General features: G+C 49.3%; 8 protein-coding genes across 8 annotated transcripts, besides 1 other annotated feature; 3 read left to right on the top strand and 5 right to left on the bottom strand.

The window, feature by feature from the left end:
• Window positions 1-17,042: part of a sequence feature (contig 1.117 1..274575(-1)) that runs on past both edges of the window.
• Window positions 180-2,618, top strand: ANIA_06996 (ABC1 kinase family protein). Its single transcript, XM_050611967.1, has 3 exons — window positions 180-788; window positions 834-2,176; window positions 2,279-2,618. The coding sequence occupies exons 1-3, from the start codon at window positions 252-254 to the stop codon at window positions 2,454-2,456; spliced, it is 2,058 nt and encodes a 685-aa protein (XP_050467934.1). The 5' UTR covers window positions 180-251; the 3' UTR covers window positions 2,457-2,618.
• On the top strand, window positions 2,720-3,453 carry ANIA_06997 (DUF3245 domain-containing protein; the record flags this gene model as incomplete). The annotated part of the gene is made up of 2 exons (XM_659509.1): window positions 2,720-2,901; window positions 2,970-3,453. The coding sequence occupies 2 exons, from the start codon at window positions 2,720-2,722 to the stop codon at window positions 3,451-3,453; spliced, it is 666 nt and encodes a 221-aa protein (XP_664601.1).
• ANIA_06998 (uncharacterized protein) lies at window positions 3,976-5,956 on the bottom strand (the record flags this gene model as incomplete). Its single annotated transcript, XM_659510.1, has 6 exons — window positions 3,976-4,769; window positions 4,816-4,885; window positions 4,933-5,123; window positions 5,278-5,393; window positions 5,442-5,495; window positions 5,610-5,956. The coding sequence occupies 6 exons, from the start codon at window positions 5,954-5,956 to the stop codon at window positions 3,976-3,978; spliced, it is 1,572 nt and encodes a 523-aa protein (XP_664602.1).
• ANIA_06999 (F-box domain protein) lies at window positions 6,795-8,286 on the bottom strand (the record flags this gene model as incomplete). Its single annotated transcript, XM_659511.1, has 2 exons — window positions 6,795-7,641; window positions 7,694-8,286. The coding sequence occupies 2 exons, from the start codon at window positions 8,284-8,286 to the stop codon at window positions 6,795-6,797; spliced, it is 1,440 nt and encodes a 479-aa protein (XP_664603.1).
• On the bottom strand, window positions 8,559-10,798 carry ANIA_07000 (succinate--CoA ligase (GDP-forming) subunit beta). The gene is made up of 8 exons (XM_050611966.1): window positions 10,596-10,798; window positions 10,452-10,529; window positions 10,329-10,401; window positions 10,173-10,272; window positions 9,566-10,111; window positions 9,475-9,521; window positions 9,134-9,426; window positions 8,559-9,083 (listed from the first exon to the last, which is right to left on the bottom strand). Exons 1-8 carry the CDS (start codon window positions 10,644-10,646, stop codon window positions 8,949-8,951), a joined length of 1,323 nt encoding a protein of 440 aa, XP_050467933.1. The 5' UTR covers window positions 10,647-10,798; the 3' UTR covers window positions 8,559-8,948.
• Window positions 12,061-12,837, bottom strand: ANIA_07001 (oxidoreductase-like domain-containing protein; the record flags this gene model as incomplete). Its single annotated transcript, XM_659513.1, has 1 exon — window positions 12,061-12,837. One exon carries the CDS (start codon window positions 12,835-12,837, stop codon window positions 12,061-12,063), a length of 777 nt encoding a protein of 258 aa, XP_664605.1.
• ANIA_07002 (uncharacterized protein) lies at window positions 13,211-15,082 on the top strand (the record flags this gene model as incomplete). The annotated part of the gene is made up of 2 exons (XM_659514.1): window positions 13,211-14,097; window positions 14,308-15,082. 2 exons carry the CDS (start codon window positions 13,211-13,213, stop codon window positions 15,080-15,082), a joined length of 1,662 nt encoding a protein of 553 aa, XP_664606.1.
• Window positions 15,255-16,660, bottom strand: ANIA_07003 (60S ribosomal protein eL13). The gene is made up of 5 exons (XM_659515.2): window positions 16,594-16,660; window positions 16,453-16,486; window positions 16,286-16,332; window positions 15,992-16,150; window positions 15,255-15,939 (listed from the first exon to the last, which is right to left on the bottom strand). Exons 1-5 carry the CDS (start codon window positions 16,594-16,596, stop codon window positions 15,502-15,504), a joined length of 681 nt encoding a protein of 226 aa, XP_664607.1. The 5' UTR covers window positions 16,597-16,660; the 3' UTR covers window positions 15,255-15,501.

Raw genomic sequence — 17,042 nt, 5'->3', positions numbered from 1 at the left:
AATGAGTAATGTTGAACAAGGAACACAGATTAATGATGAAGGCTCAACTTACTTGATTGACTTGAAAGTAGTACAGTAGATAAGACGATGACGTCGGCAGCACATGCCAAATCTTGACTCGACTAACGGAGGTTTACTGCAACTTCCCGCGTACACTACAATCACCGTCCTTACATTCCGTACACTCCGCGTTCGCCATCATTCCTACATATATCTCTCCATGTCATTAAATGCTTTACGAGTGAAAGAACATGAGGATTTCCCTCCAGCTTCGCTGTATCCGTGCGACTTGCGGTAGAACCCCACAACTTCTCGCCCGTCTCCCTCTGCCTCCAAGCCGCCGCTTCACGCAGTTGTCATGTCCGCAGCGTCCAAGTCAGGGCCGTCAGAAAGGGGTTCCGAGAATTGGTGCAGTTATTTTTGCAGCACTCGCTCCAGGCGCTTTTGTGAAGATTGCGGAAACAGAAGATGACGGTAAAACCGGGGAAAGACTGATGTTGGAGGCTTCGCGCCAGGAGTTCAGAGAAGATGTCCTTGAGAAGACAGAACAACGAATAGGGCTCGGGGGCCCTGTTGTAGCTTACTGGACATATTATGTCTACGACACAATAGCGACTGGCTTTCGTTTCGTCCACCTAGTCATCATCTTCCTACCTGTCATCCTGACGGCGCCTACGATATGGCTTGGAAGGCGCATCAAGAATAACGACGGGGCTCGCACAGGCACCTTGTGGTGGTATAGTTTTCTTGTTAGGGCCATGGAGCGCGCAGGTCCTGCTTTTATCAAGGTAAATACTTTTGACTATATTATTCAAAACCTGCTGACTTCGTAGCTTGGGCAATGGGCCGCATCACGTACTGATATTTTCCCTCCCGAAATGTGCGAAATCATGTCGTCATTACACTCGAATGCTCCCGGCCATTCGTTACATGAAACAAAGCGGATAATAGAAAAGGCGTTCAGTGGAATGCCCTTTGAGGATATCTTCGAGGAATTCAACGAGGAACCTTTGGGAGTGGGCGCCATCGCACAAGTGTACAAGGCGAAGCTCAAGCCGAATCTGGCTAATCTTGCAGATAACCAGCTAACCTGTGAGCCTCAGAACCTAAGGGGCAAGCTCAGAAAAAACGTTGACGCCTTGGTCAAGAGCACCCCCAGGCGAGTTCCGTCCTCATACGTTGCAGTCAAAGTACTGCATCCTCGCGTTGAGCGACTAATCCGCAGGGACCTGCGTATCATGAGTTTCTTTGCTTCTTTGCTTAATGCGGTTCCAACCATGCACTGGCTGTCGTTCCCTGATGAGGTTGCTCAGTTCGGTGAGATGATGAAGCTACAACTCGATCTGCGGATTGAGGCCACAAACTTGAAAATCTTCCGCGAGAAGTTCAGATCCCGTACCACAGCTTGGTTCCCGTATCCGTATTTGGATTATAGCACCCGCGAGGTGCTTATTGAGGAATTCGCCCAGGGCATACCTCTGTCCACCTTTCTGGAAAAGGGAGGAGGTGTGTACCAGCATGAGATTGCAAACGAAGGCTTGGATGCTTTTCTACATATGCTCTTGATTGATAATTTTGTGCATGCGGACCTTCATCCAGGGAACATCATGGTTCGTTTCTATCAGCCTAGCGAGCTTGATTTGTCTCTCCGCAAGAAGGGCCGCGCAGATGAAGCACCGACTCTTAAGGAGGTCGATGTTGCAGACGCCATACTCGCCCGGTTGCTGCCACATGCAGATGATTCCCAAAAGTGGGAAAGGGCTCTAGAAGAGCTCAACGCAGAAGGCTACCGACCGCAGCTCCTTTTCATTGACACAGGGTTAGTAACACAGCTGAATGACACCAACCGCGCGAACTTCTTAGCCCTCTTCCGAGCTGTCGCCGAATTCGACGGCCACCGCGCCGGTGAACTCATGGTTGAGCGGTGTCGTCAGCCAGAGGAAGTCATCGACCCAGACATATTCGCTTTGAGAATGCAAAATTTAGTCCTCGGCGTCAAATCACGGACATTTGCACTTGGGAACATCAAGATCGGCGATATTCTTAGCGAAGTGCTATCTATGGTCCGGCGACACCACGTCCGCTTGGAAGGGGACTTTGTCAACGTCGTCATCTCCATTCTCCTCCTCGAAGGCATTGGCCGGAGCATGGATCCTGATCTCGATCTCTTTAAGAGGTTAGCGCCGATATTCCCTGCCTTGCTGCTCGAAATCATCGAGCTGCCACCCGCTCAAAACCCCCTCTTTTGGTAATCCGCAGAACTGACTCACTTTTCCAGTGCCCTTCCCATCTTACGGAAACTCGGTTCCAATGCCACTTTCCTAAAGACAATTCGGTCGGGCGACACCTCAATGCTTCGCGTCTGGGTTGGTCTTGAAGCTCGTGGCTTACTTAGGGCGAGCATTGAGAGTGTGGAGAATTGTGTGAAGTATGATTTACTGTCGCCTAATGTCTAGATGCGGCGGGAATAAAGTTCGAGATACGCTGCTTATGTATTATATATTTATTATTCTCCTGGTCTCATTTTTGTGGTTATGTACTATAATGCCTGTATATAGCTAGAGTCAAAAGACCATGAATATGACGATATAGATTGATAAACTGATAATACTTGTTCCATTCCGACCACTGCCAAGCTTTCTTCTAGAAATAAATTAAAATAGTTCAAGTACATTCAACGTACCAGACCCGAAAACAAGCAAGAAAGAAAGGGCTAAAGATGTCTCTTTCAAAAGCCGACACAGATGTCATCCTGAATAAGGCCAACATCGCCCTCGCCCGCAGCCAGCGCCTTGTCGCATCCTGGCTCCCCGCAACGCCTGCAACAGGCGAAAACAATGCGAAAACCGACGCCGAGCTGCAAAAAGAAGAAGAGGAGATTTTTACAGCTGTTCCTGAGACGTGCGTCGCATTTGACTATGTGGCTCCTATGTACACTGAAGAAATTTGCTAACTGACTGGAATTGCAGACTTGGTCTCGGAGCGCCGTTGCCTACGAAAGCCGCAGATGGGAGCTGGAACCGCAGGGAGCTCGATTCGAACGATGAACTACGGAGACAGCTACTCGGGAGAAATTATAAAAGGGTTATGGCTGAGAAAGAGAAGGCACGACAAAAGACCGCTGATCCTGCGTCCAAAAATCATGCCTCGAAAGGAGCGCCAGGTCATAACCAGCAGGGCTCGGCTGTCGGAAAAAACGAAGATGTCGATGATGATGATGAGGGCCGGGCAGCGTCAATTAGCAAGAACGCATCGTCGAGAAAGAGAAAGGTCGGGGGGAGCGCTGAGCCTACAACACGGACTGAAGGTGCGGATAGCGAAACGAAGTACAAGGACAGTGAGGAAGAGAATACGGCCAGCTCACAAGGGCTTAGGGCCAAGGGGAGGAAAAAAGCCACAAGTTTTCTTGATGAGATCTTGGCTGAGCGGTCAAAGAAGAGAAAGAAGCGATGATTGCCTTCGCTGTTTTAGAGTTCCTGCAATATACCCTAATATACCCCAATGCTATCTTTATGTCGAAACTCCGGGACTGTCACGCCGTCAGCGTACGTGTCAACCCAATAAGACACGAGAGCCAAAGATCCCGCATTGCGTCAATGCCCATTTTCTGTCCTCCCAAGTGAGACAAAGCCAATGAAGGGAATAAACTCTATAAGCCGGAATTGGCGTGAGAATGCATATATGCCAGCATATATATGATGCCTTTGACCGGCACCTATACTATGCCCCAAGATGGTAAACAGGTTTATAAAACGAGAAAATGAGCTGGAGAGATAGCAAAAAAGGCAGGTAGCTCTCCTGAGCATAACCGTGGTATCCAAAATTCCGCGCCCAGGATTGTACAATTATATCAAGCCCAGATATTACAAGTGCCACACTCCAGAATGTAATGAATGTAAATGTGACAATGAGCTCTTTGTCCCAACTCACGAAAAATATTGCGAAGAGTTTCCAAAAGAGAGAAAAAAAGCCGACTCACTCGAGTCGCTTCCGTTTTCGATCTTCCGCAGCATGCTGATCCTCATCAGGTCTTTCGGCAGTATCGGCAGGGTTGAGGAGCGAATGTACGTTACTTGCCATGCTCGACCGGCGGGTAGCAGGCAAAGAGGACTCATGCCGAGGGAATTTGGGACCGCCAAATCCCCAGCCGTTATCTATAGGACCCTGCTGGTCAGAATTCAGCGGCGGGGTGGCATTTCGCGAGATGTCTTGTTGGAGGCGGCGCGGTGCGCCCATTTCGTACTGTGCTAATACATCTCGTACTTGTTGGTCACTCGATGTCGGTGTGCGAAGCGGTGATGGCGACCAAGGAGATGGGCCCTGTGAGGACGGCTGGTTCAGAGGAAATGGTGAAATACCTGGTGGCGGCCATCCATGTTGGCGTATATCTGCCGAGGTATGTCGCCGCGCAAGATTTGGGCCGGGCGGCGAGGATGCGGATGATAGAGGATGAGGCACTGGTGGCTGCGGAGTAACTATAGACGGGACCTGAGGGCGGCTGTAGTTGGGAGAAGAGTTTGCTGCTCCAATTGAGCCATAACGACGGGGCGAGGCGGACAAATGAGGGGGTACAGGCGGACGAATCATATTTGATCTCGATGTATCCATTATAGATGGCCGTCGACTATCATCTTGCGGCATTTGTCGTGGAGACAACGGAGGGCCTGAATCGACTGCGACGCTTGGTATGTGCAACAGCCTCATGTCTGGATGTTCAAAAGATCGAGCACTGTCCAGGTGCTTCTCCAATTCCGTTTGCATATTGGTCACTGCTATACGTCAGTTTCGGTCATCAAGTACGAAAGATATTCATACAATCACGGTATAAGAAACTTTCACGGTCAGGCACCATTCTTTGCAGCAGCCGGGATAGCGTATGACTCCACTAGAATGTGATAAGCAAAGGACCAACATTGGGGATTGAGTTCTTACTTGGTGACACTTGATGATACTCTCCGCCATAGCTTGACACCTTGAATTCAATGTTGCATTTCCCTCCTCGGCCCGGCTGAGGCGATTATGCATATCGAAAAGCATATGCTCTAATTGCATCAACCGTGCTTCAGTAGCATCGGGGGCAGGCTCCGCTGGTGTGCCGGGTTGTGAGGCGGCGGTTTTGTGGCCTGGAAACGAATCTCGATGGATTAAGGCATGTCGCGAAGCTCGTCGCTTGATCTCTCGCAATCCAACAAGGTCGCCGCGTTTGAAATTTCCGTTGCCGTGTTTGAATTCCCAGAGCGCAGAGTCAGGAGATCCGGTATGAAAGACATCGCTTACTGTCACCGACGTTATTAAGAGCGATTATGCGGCCAGGAAACGGTCTACCTTTATGGAAACCATACATATTCAGTTGTCTCACAAAGGATGAAATGTTGGTGTGTTTAAAATATTGACTATATGGTCAATTAGTGGTTGACGATCAAAAGAAGGCGGATACGCACGCGAGGACTTTGGAAAATTCCGATGTAGGAGACATGACAAAGCTGTCGTTGGTGCTGGACCATGATATTAAATGCTGGATGCTTTGATCTTCCAACATGCTAACATATAACTTAGCAAATGCCCGGACACAAACAGTATCTCCGTGCGAAACCTGGAGCTAGACATACTTGTAAAGCTTATGGATGAAGGCTGTTTGCACGACCTTGGGTTGTTGGGCTGCAGCGGCGGCACCAATAGCCTGGCCGTGCGTCGCATGATTGTTCGGGTTCCCTGAGTCTGGCGAGCCATTGGATGTCGTCGTGGTATTTGCGCCCGCTCGATCACTATCCGGGGTACTGTGATGGGCGCTCTTAGCGGCAGCCGAAGGAGGCGGAGTGACCTCCATCGGTTTAGTCGTCAATGTGCCGGACGGGACAGATGACGAGAGAACAGGAAGCTTCCGTATCCTACCAGGCGCACCCGTAGCACCAGACGCGACCGTATTTCTTGATGGAAAATCAGCGAGACTGCTCATCTCGCGCGGCGGAACAGGGGTAATGGGCGACAGCGGCCGCACGCCGCAGGCGGGGGACGGGAACCTGGAACAGGACGGCGAAATTTTCTTCTACCTCTCAATAAGATCTGCTGTGAAAATGGTCAGGAAAGAGGTACGCATATGGAAACAGGCAATAGAGGAAAACACACGGGAGAATAGACAGTAGAAAAAGCAGCAGAGGTGAGGAGAAGCGCTCCGTCAACACAGCTGATAATAATGGCCAGTGTCTGGGCCAAGCAGGCGCTGATCAACCAAGTAGTGTCTCCGCTTCTGCTTTCCGAGTTGTCGCAAAAAGAGGCTCCAGCCTTTGAGCACTCTCACCAATGATGTTGTTTCCTAATCTTCTGAAGAAATGTCTCATATAAGACCAATAGCTGGTTCTTCGTTTTCAGGCCTCAGGATTTTCACGTCGTGGTCGGTGGGGTGTTCTTGTGCCAGATACGCGACAAGTTCGCGGGGAGGAAAGGCAGCAGACAAATTAAGCAGTTAATCGTGTTCGAATGATCGACATATGAAATGAAGCAGTTGTAGAGGATATATGTCATATATAATGGACTAGGACAGACTAGTAAATGTGAACGTCTGCTGTTGCTGTGAAGAGAAAAGAGTGGCGAGCAGGAGAAGTTCGAACCCCGAAATATGTTTTGGTCACGTCCAAGTTCACTAAAGATACAACATTGCCATTGATATATTGCCCACTTGGCCCCCTTGTTTTATCTATAAGCAGACAAATCTCAGTAGTCCAATCGCATCAATGTGCGCGAGACTTCAGTTACCGCCATAAGGATATAAAATAGAGACATATTTGCCTAACTAACTAGGGGTTGGTTTCTACGTATCCCAACTGGTTCGCGTCCTCAAAAAACCACACTTGGGTTCCCGATATGTCGGTCATGGACACAAATCGAGAATCTCCTGTCAGTAAACGACGGTGATGACCCATGAGAGGAGTCTCGTCTGGCGGAGCTCTCGGAAGGTCAAACTCCAAGCCCCGAGAAGCACAGAGAGGAGTCACAGCGTAGGGATTAGAGATCCAGATACTTTGCTTGCCATCATCATCTCTGACCCAGTAGAGAATGCCATTATCAACGTTGGCCATAGACAAAGAGTCAGCCACCCGAAGATCGAGCAATGCGTGTATACAAACTTGTTCTGTTTGTGGGTGATAAGTAATTGGTAGAACGAACGAAAGAGCAGATGAGGACGAGACATAGAGGAACCCCATGTTTTTGTAGTACTGTGGTAAGTCCCTCGCCAAGTATGTCCTATTGCTGGAGGAGGGCAGATTCAAAGTATAGGAGCGTGCGATTGAGGCTTCCCCATTTTCATGAAGCTCATATTTCAGAACGCGGAGGCGAGGCTTATTGGGTATATAGCTTGGATCCCGGTTGCTATAGTGTTTGAGACAGATAGTGGTCAGAAAATTTGAGGATTTATCCAAGCTCAAGAGTGCTAGCTCTTCAACTGGTTGAATCCGATGGGTTCTTGGGCTTCCTGGCCGAAGGTCAAAGTGCATGACAACCCCACCTTCCTGGCCATCTAAGCGAAAGTTCTCATAATATACAGCAACTCTGAAGCTGTCGATGACAAAGTGAGATAAATTTGTGTTGGGAAGACGGATGGAGCGCGTATATTCCGTACGGATGTCCCAAGCGTGGCAATACCTGTTACTTCATGTAAATTGCAAACTGGAAACGGGATTGTAGAACAACTGACCCGCGAACGGTGATTGCAGCCACTAGATCTTCAGATAAGCAGAATTTCTCAAACCGCTCGCGATTCTCCGTGCAGAAGCGCTGTGTCTTGCGGGAGCACATTTCAAAGACAACGATTGTGGTACCACCATCAGCAGACCAGGCATATCTGCCGTCACAATAGTCGAGGTCTTGACTAAAGGGTATGTCCAATTGTACATGTGCAACTGGACGTCCCTGCTCTAGACGGGACCGCTGCCTCGAATAGCGGGCGAAGGTAGATTTGAAGTCGCTATCGAGGGAACCCCCGGTATACTGGCGGAACAAGATGCTGCAGACTGGTTCTGAAGACAGTACCTCATGCCATCTTCGCGAGACCCTTTGGAGAAGGTGTACATCGTTTATATCGAGGTATTGAACGATCTGCACTGCGATTTCTATAGGTAGTGAACCGAGGATATCCTTCTGAAAGGTTCGCTGGTTGACACGCTTCTGCACGTCTCTCCATTCATGAGGGTTTAGCTGGTCTATGATCTGTTGGTAAACGGTACGTCGAGCCGAGGCCGTGTTCAGCTGTTTGAAGCGAGAGATAATATCCTGGATATTCGAATCCATGGGCGGTTATTAAAGCATTTGTCAAATCATGAAGACAACCAAAAGGTTGTTTGCTGGAATAATAGTTGCGAAACTCAGCCGAGATGACGGAAAGCCCCACGAATGGTATATGATATTTGCTTGCGGATCTCGCCCCCTCCGAGCTGTATAAAGATATTTACAATAATTTTGTTGGATCATACGGTAACAGTTCCCTACAGCAGCTTGGTATAGCTACCTACTTGGAATTAGACTAGACCAGTTACAGGAGTTGGTGGGAGTTGAACAGATTCAACTTGTTGAAGTTCTAAACATTTCATATGCAGATTAAGGAGGGATTGAAGTCTAAGACATAAAAAGCATTGACAATAGGAAACCAACCCACAAAAGAAGGATGTACAAAAATAACTGGAAAGCTCTCTATTACAGATTCTCCTAACCTTTCCTCAGATTATTCCACCCCCGATACACCTATCCGCCCACTGTTTGGTATAACTGGACACGACTAGTCTGTGGGCAGTGGGATTCTGTTAGCGTCACACTTGACAATTACAAACACACCATCCCTCCTCTGCGCATCCCTTTCCAATCGATTCAGCGAATACCTAATTCACCAGAGAAAGAGAAAAAAAAAAAAACGAACAAAGGAGGCACCGGATGGTTGAAAGGGATTCGAACGGAGCTTAGATACCGAGAGTAAATTCAACGCCCACGTCGATTTCGCGGGCCATCTTGACAACCTTGGAGAACTGAACGGACTTCTCCGCAGCGCTCTGGAGGTCCTCAATAGAGAAGATCTTGAGGCCGGATTCATTGATCTACAAACGTTAGCACTTACTACTGACCGATAACATTTTTTTTTACGCACCAGCTTGTGAGCCTGCTCCATGTTGGTTCCCTGTAACCGGGCTACGATAGGAGTGCGCAGGCCCATCTCCTGAACAACGTTGATCAAGCCCTGCGCGATGGCGTCGCAGCGGACGATACCACCGAAGATGTTGACAAAGATAGCCGAAACCTTGGGGTCGCTTGTGATGAGCTCGAACGCCGACTTAATGGCAGCAGGGGTGGCACCGCCTCCGACATCAAGGAAGTTGGCAGGGCTGCCACCGTTAAGCTTGATGATATCCATGGTGGCCATGGCGAGACCAGCACCGTTGACTGTACGAGTTAGAACTGCTATAATATCATTGGGACGGGGATACACACCCAAGCAACCAATGTCACCATCAAGTTTAATAAAGTTCAGGCCGTGCCTATACTGGTTAGAGAGTTTCTTGAACAGATTGAATGAACATACTCAGCGGCCTTGACCTCGTCAGCGTCCTCCTGCGTGGTGTCCCTCCATGAGAAAATTTCCTTCTGACGGAATTCGGCGTTGTCGTCGAAGCCCAACTTGGCGTCCATGGCCAAAACCTGGTGGTCTGAAGTCTCAGACAGAGGGTTGATTTCAATCTGAGTAGCATCGGTCTCCATAAAGGCCTTGTAAAGGTTCTGAATGGTCTTCTTGGCGTCATCAACGCATTGCTCGGAGAAACCGAGCTCATTGGCAATCTTGGTGGCGATGGCATCCGTCACGCCGACATTGATATCAATAGGAGTCGTGATAATGGCATCGGGGTTTTCCTTGGCGACAGCCTCGATGTCCATACCACCCTGCGACGAAGCAACGATGACAGGACCTTGAGTCTTGCGGTCCATGAGGACAGCAAGGTAGAATTCGCGACGAGCGAACTTGCGCTCGACAATGAAAACGGCGTTGCAAAGACGACCGCCGGCGCCAGTCTGCTTGGTGATGAGCTTGTGTCCAATCATTTGACCAGCAAACATCTTGGCCTCGGTGGGACTGAATAGACACAAACCAAGTTAGTCAAGCAGAAAAGCTGGAGTTAGGAGCTCAGACTCACGAGTAGATCACGCGCACACCTCCCTTGAGGCCGTTATCAAAGTGACCCTTGCCACGACCACCGGCAAGGACCTGAGCCTTGATAACCATGTCATCGTTACCTGCGAGACGCGCATCTTAGTACAGATTACCAGATGGGGGAAGGACAGATATATACCGAGTGACTTGGCGACCTTCTCAGCCTCCTCTGCCGACCGAGCGACTTCACCCTTGGGCACACCCACACCATACTGAATGAAGATCAGTTGAGTATCTAAAGCGCGCTCGACTGTGCACGTACTGATTTCAGCAGGTTGGCGGAAAGGTATTCATGGATGGAGAGGTTTCTTTGCTGCTGAGCAATGCGCGAAGATGAGCCCTACAGAATGCCAGCAAGCATGTCAATAGATTGTGTCATTAGGCCAGGGAGAGTAAAGGATCATACCGTGGCAGCTCTGAGCGCCGCAACTGGCCGGCTGCGGAGAACTGTGAACATGACGGAAGAAGTAAACGCGTAAAACAAGAGAGGAGAGGCTTGTTGAAATTAGGGGAGGGGGAGTGGGAAAGAGAGAAAAGAATGGTCTTCGATTATCAAATTTGGCCGAGGTTTGGGAAAAACAGCTTGTCTCTAGCGGACGCGCTTGGAGATGATCCTGTCTTTTTCGATGACTAAAAAGGTTGCTACAGTCCACCGTAGCCCGACGCGGAATATATCGCGGAACGTCAGCTAATATTGCTAGTATTGGGATAAAACAACTTCCAGCTTCCAGATGACAAAGAGCCGTGGGAAACTCAAGAGTGCTTGGGTTTACTTCTAATTCAATGTAGTCAATCTTCGTGAACACAAATGGTGTATTCAAGGACATGCCGGCAACCGCCAAAAGTCAACCCCGAGGATGTTCGTCTAGGTAAATAACGGCAAATACTTTATACGGAGTGGCCTCGGATCTGTTCGACCGTTTTCTAGGTGCTTTATTCGCTAGGAGCTGAAAGTTTATAAGCACTTAATAGATCAAAGAAGCCCAGCGGAGCCCTTATCCACAGATGCGAGGCTAGAAACGTGGTCAGTCCTGGTAATTATGGATTGTTTCTCAATGTCTTATATCGTGAAATACACTTTCAGAACATAAATATACCAGAACTAGAGTCAAGCTACGCCAGAGAAGAGGAAGTCATATGCGGCAGATGGCAATGTTTATCCCAGAGAGCTCTTGACTTAACCAGTTTACCACTAGAGTCTGACGAAATATCCTAATCGTGCAGATCAGTTAAAAGCTCTTGGCTGTGCTCAGTTCAGAGCGCAATGTGTTTTGTTGTGTAAATAGTTCGAAATCACCAAACTGTACGAAAAGTGAGCTGGATGCCATGTGCAGCCAAACCTGGTGAGTATTGTCTAATTACACGACAATTGTATCCCAACCCTCGGGGCTAAGCTAAGCGTGACCCGGGGTCATCTAGAAATAGATTGATGTCTGCTCATTAGTCCAAGGACACAGCGTTAGTATAGGCGGAGGTATAGGAAGCACCATGACCGGCTTCATATTTTACTTTTCTGTGATGATAGGATTTATGGAGCCTTCATGAAAATCTCTTAAATGAGGCGGTTAGGAATGGTTCTGTACAGACTACAAGAGTGAGTTTGAAACCGTTCGTGTATTTGAGCTTGGACTCTGTAATCTATACAGAGTAGAGACCCAGGAAGAAGGTAAGATTAGTGCTTCGAGCGGGTGGCTATCATTCCCACTCCAGTTAGTATAGGATATTGTTAACTGACCACGCCAATGTACCATCTTCCAGTGTCCGCTTTCTAAACTATGTACAATTCTAAAAATCTATTGTTCATATACAATTGACAGGTATGTATCCTGACAGCATAACAGCATCGAGCCGAGGGAAGCTCCAAGCGGGGCTCAAGCATCGTCCGCATTGCGATGAAGTTGTTTCAACCTCTTTTCTGTCTTCATGAACTCTCGTATACCAACAGGAATATCTGCAAAAAGATCATCACCAGACCCTGGCAACGACCAGTTCGTCTCACTGCCGCCCCCATCGTCATCCATGCTCGTACTAGCCGCCACATCAACCGGTGTCTTTGGTATGGCGGTCGGGACTACCTTGGGCGACTTTGATGTGCCGCCCTTGGCCTTTGCCTGTGCTAGTAATGCAGCCCATTCTTCCATTTCATCTCGGTAATCATCCCACACACAGTGTACACAGCCGCTCATACAGCAGTTATCTGGTTCTTCGGGTCTCGGCGGTATGGGCACGCCATTGACAGTCTTCCAGGCAGAATTCGACCCCCGATTATAGCGTGAGGATCGGCCAGGCCCAGCTAACCGAGTTCCAAAGACAATTGCCATCCGTTCCTCGGGCGATTGCGGCAGTTGGTTCGTTTGGGCACGCGGCGTTTCAGGTTTCTGTTGCGGTGCTGAGGGAGATGTTGTGGCTTGGCCGCGGTGTGAATGACGTGCGGAAAGGATATCGGAATAGTATCCGGAGAGTGGATAGGCTTGTCCATCGCCTAGGTGATTTGTATGTTTCGCATGGTGGTGTAAGAGGCGCTTGGGAGATGAGATGCGACGGTGGCGGCTGTTCTGCGCAAGCGAGGTTCTAATGCTTGGAAATGGAGAAGCTCGAAATGATCTAAGCAGCAAATGTCGGATTGTGAACAGTGCATGGTCCTCCATATTGCTGAGGAACTGAACACGGATATTGAGCAAACGAGAGGCTGGAAGCAAGAGTAGATACCGTCATTGCCGCGATAAATGGTCTTTCTCCGAGGCTCTGATGCAACCAGTGCAAACATTCCGATCCCTCATCTACCACTACAGTCACGTGAAGAGTGTTTGTCTACGTTTAGAATCACAGGCCTCTAGAGATGGACAGGTCTAGAGAGATCCATCACAGTTGCTATATATAATGTGTCTCGGTTAATATAACTTTTGAGAACCTACTGCCACCTTTTATCTTGTGCTGAACTGCAGCAATGGTTGCCTGACATAGAGCGCAAACAAGCGACAACAGGAAACTAGCTTTTGTTGACGTGCCGCAATTTCGCAAATGGAACCCCTTCCTCCAAGAATTGCATCGCAACGGCGTTCTCCTCCACGATCATCCTTCCAAGCACCCACGAAAGCGAGCATCGCGCGGTCAAATCCCGAGCTCCTAGAACGCGCCTTGAGTAGATCCCCAACAAGAACATCCACACGCAGTAGCCAGGATGACAAACAGAAGGAAGCCGAAACGAGGGCTTTTGGCTTGAGGGACAGAAAAGCCCTCAGGCCCTCGATTGCGCTGACGGCTAGCCCCTCAAACAGCCTCAACAGGGGCCGTCAGTCACAGTCACCTTTTGCCTTGGCTAGCCAACGATCGAGTGGACTGGGTGCGTTCGCCGCACCTCCAAGGCGCGTTAGCAAAAGAATTAGCGCCTCAGATTTTTTATTCCAATCCCCTTCGACTTCGCGAGAAACAAGAGTGGAAGAGAGCTTGGTTAACACTCCGGAAGACCAGCTGGCGGTTGAGCTAGGCAGCGCAACTGGCATGGACCTGAATGAAGACACTGTCCTGCACAACGGCTTCGATGAACCCGATTTACCCCCAACACCGACTCAGTTAGGCTTGGAGCCGCCCCCTGGACGTCCGAGAGGGTTATTGAGCGACAGCCCCGGTATGCAGCATGCAAAGTGGGGGAAACGACGTGCGTCGGAGGATCTAGACAGTAGCCCTTCGAAACTCAGGACGGTAAACTACAGCAATGAGCCAGAGGATCTGACTATCACCACAAACCTTGCGCCTTTTCCTGAGTCTATTGTCAAGAAGAGAAAGCTTAAGCGAGAACTTTCGGCTCAATTAGAGTCCCTCAAACAAGACCTTGCCCAACTCGAGGGATTATGCGACAAACTTGATAAAAAAGAGGGGGATATTGAACCCTTTCTTAACGATTTATGGTAAGTCTTATCATGACCATCGTGTTAGCGAGGATATTGACCTGGAAGTCCTCTATTGATCTCTACCGATCCGTCTCACGCCGACTCAACCAATTCCCGTATAAATGAAAACACAATTTCGTCTCTCATATCAGCACTACTCCCCTTTTCCACAAAGCGCCCACCGAAACCGCGACAAGAATCTCCTGAATTAAACCAATTTTCCCTTAGCCAGAGTGCGCAGACAGACCAGTACCTAACTGCTCTTGCTCCTTTGAAAATAACCGCATCTTTAAACGCCATTACAAAGTCAGATCTAGGCATGTTTGTCGAAAGGCATCAGATCACGCTTTCCGCACCGCGACCCTTTCCACCTAATGTCTACAAGATTGACGTTTCCTACGAGACCAACCCGGAAACGCAGTCCGTAGTATCTCTTGCAGCATCTGTGGATGGGACGACCCTTAATTATCTGCAACAATGGATTAACGGGCGGCTACAGGACCCGCTCAGACGATTAGATATTTCCGGACTATGCTGGGGCATCAACCGCTACTGGGAAGCTCTAGTGTCGCGGGCTCAAATCTGGGCTCAAATCTGGGATCAGCATCCGGCTCTGATTCCGAGTCGAAACAAATCACCTTCTGTAAAGGTCAATTCAGATATTGATATACGGCGAATATTGCCACACCTCGAACGTACATCCATTCTGTTTAAGTCAAAGCAGAGAACCCTTGAAGCCCTCTTGTCGTGCGAACTCACCATCGACCCTTGGACTGGGGAGCCGGAGCTAACGCCCACCATATGCGTTTCGATATCTGGAAACGGCAGCAGCTCAGATAGGAAGGTGGAGCAAGAGTCAAAGAAGCTTTTTGAAGCGGTTTTGAATGAAAGCAAGAAGCAACAGCTAGGAACTGCGGGCGGTTCCGAGGCTGAGGCTGTCGTCAAAGCTACGAAGTGTGTACTAGACGTTTTGTTTGGGCAGAGTGGTGGTCATCAGCTTTAAGGAGACTGACTTTATGAGTGTACTACATGCGTTTGTTTTTCTTTTTTTGTATGACTAGAATCACCCAATTCTCAGATTACTGAAACAAACGCGAGGAAGTTACCTGCTGCATTTCTACGAGCCCCATGGCTGGGTTGGTAGCGGCATATAAACCCGAAATGGTGAGGGAAATGGATTCAGACTTTCGAATTCATTGTGGTAGTTCAGAAACACCTTTTATCTCTGGAAAAGGACAAACGAGGAAGAGGAGATAGGTAAAGAGGTAGTAGAGAAAATTGGGACATCAGCCAATTCCAAGCCACGGTACGCCATGCCACGGTACACTTAGGTTGTAGAATAATCCCCAATATAAAAATCGACGACCAGATTCATCATTAGCTGAGAATTTTTGAGCACATAATATGTTAGGTACACGGAGCTTATTTCTTAGCGGCAGACTCCTCCTCAGCCTTAGCCTTGGCACGCTTCTCCCGGATACCCTTGTAGCGGGCCTCGCTGCGGGCTTCCCGCAGCCGGCGGTATGCAGCCTCCTCACCCTTGGGCAGGTCGTCGCGCTTGACCTCAGTGACGGCCTCCTCGGCGGTGGTGTTCTTGATGGGCAGGATGGCGCCAACGTTGGTGGCGTAGCCCTGGGTCTGGCCCTCAGCGGCGAAGGCAGCCTTAGCGGCGTTGACCTCCTCGGCGGTAGAGTCGGTCTTCTTGAACTGACCGCTCTTGCGGGGGAAGATGATCAGGCGAGCCTTGTAGTCCTTGAGGCGGGCGACATTGGCAACAAGGGACTCCTTGGAGTAGTTGGTGCGGCGGTGGTCAACGGCGATACCAATTGTGCGAGCGAGCTTCTTGGGGATACCGGCCTCCTGTACAAATCATGAGCTTCCAGTCGGGCACATAGCAAAGTCATTTGTTTACCTTCAGCTCGGCAAGGGTGAAACCACGACCGGCACGGACACGGCGGTTGTACTTGACGGTAGGGCACCGCACAATGGGACGCAGCTTGTCGACGGGGCGAGGGGCAACAGCGGCGGCCTTCGCGAGACGGGCCTCACGACGGCTGTGCTTGCGACCGGCCTATATCCCAAGAAAACCCTGTCAGTCCAACACGCTCAAAAAAATCGTCCGGAACAATTCATCTCGTCAAAACTTCATAATTCCATGTTGTTTATCCGACACGAATTCGTTCCGCGATAGGTTTGAAAAGCGTACCTGCTCGAAGTGCACGCGGACACGACGCTGCCAGTCCTTGTGGAAGTCTACAACAAAACCCCATCAGTGATTCCAATTCCTGAATAACCAATCGCCTGTCGAATTCCCAGTCGCATTCGTTCGAAAGAAAACGAGCCTCCTAATCCTGATCGTCGGGTGCCACTCACGGTGCTTCTGAATCTGGTTGTTGTGCTTGATCGCCTATACACCGACAGAAACCTCGTTAGCACGTTTCCTCCGCTGGACATGGAGGGAATTTCATCTCCTGTCTAAATTCAAGCAGCGAAAATAGGCTCTAAAGTACGCACCATTGTGTCGGACGGGGATCAACCGGCTTGTCGTGGTCGTCGTGGGATGCTGGTCGTATCTCAAAACTCCTCCGACTCAATATTAGTGGAACTTTTCTGGTTGTGGCCAACCGCGCGGAGTCGCTCACCGCCTCGCTTAGCGAGCCCTACCCTCCTTGGCCTAGCCCGATCCGGAACTCCTAGATCAACTTCTATTCGACATTGTATGCACATGTAAGAAAGGGCAGAGATACATTTGCAGCAACTCATGTTGCCTTTGAATCTATAGTACTGGTGCTCCTGACTGTAGTATGTCTATGGTGTAGTTGCAGCTCAAGATTCAGCTGCTTCCTCTCCAGGCTATTCTCTTGTCACATGACTCTGCATGTTTAGTGCCATTGGAATACTTTTTGAATAGTTTATCGAAGTCATGAGACATATATTATATCTTTTATTCTAGGATATACCAC

This window comes from Aspergillus nidulans, chromosome IV (assembly GCF_000011425.1).
Source record: "Aspergillus nidulans FGSC A4 chromosome IV".
NCBI lineage: Eukaryota > Fungi > Ascomycota > Eurotiomycetes > Eurotiales > Aspergillaceae > Aspergillus > Aspergillus nidulans.
Note: the sequence above shows the minus strand (reverse complement) of the source record. Positions and strands in the feature narration are given on the sequence as shown.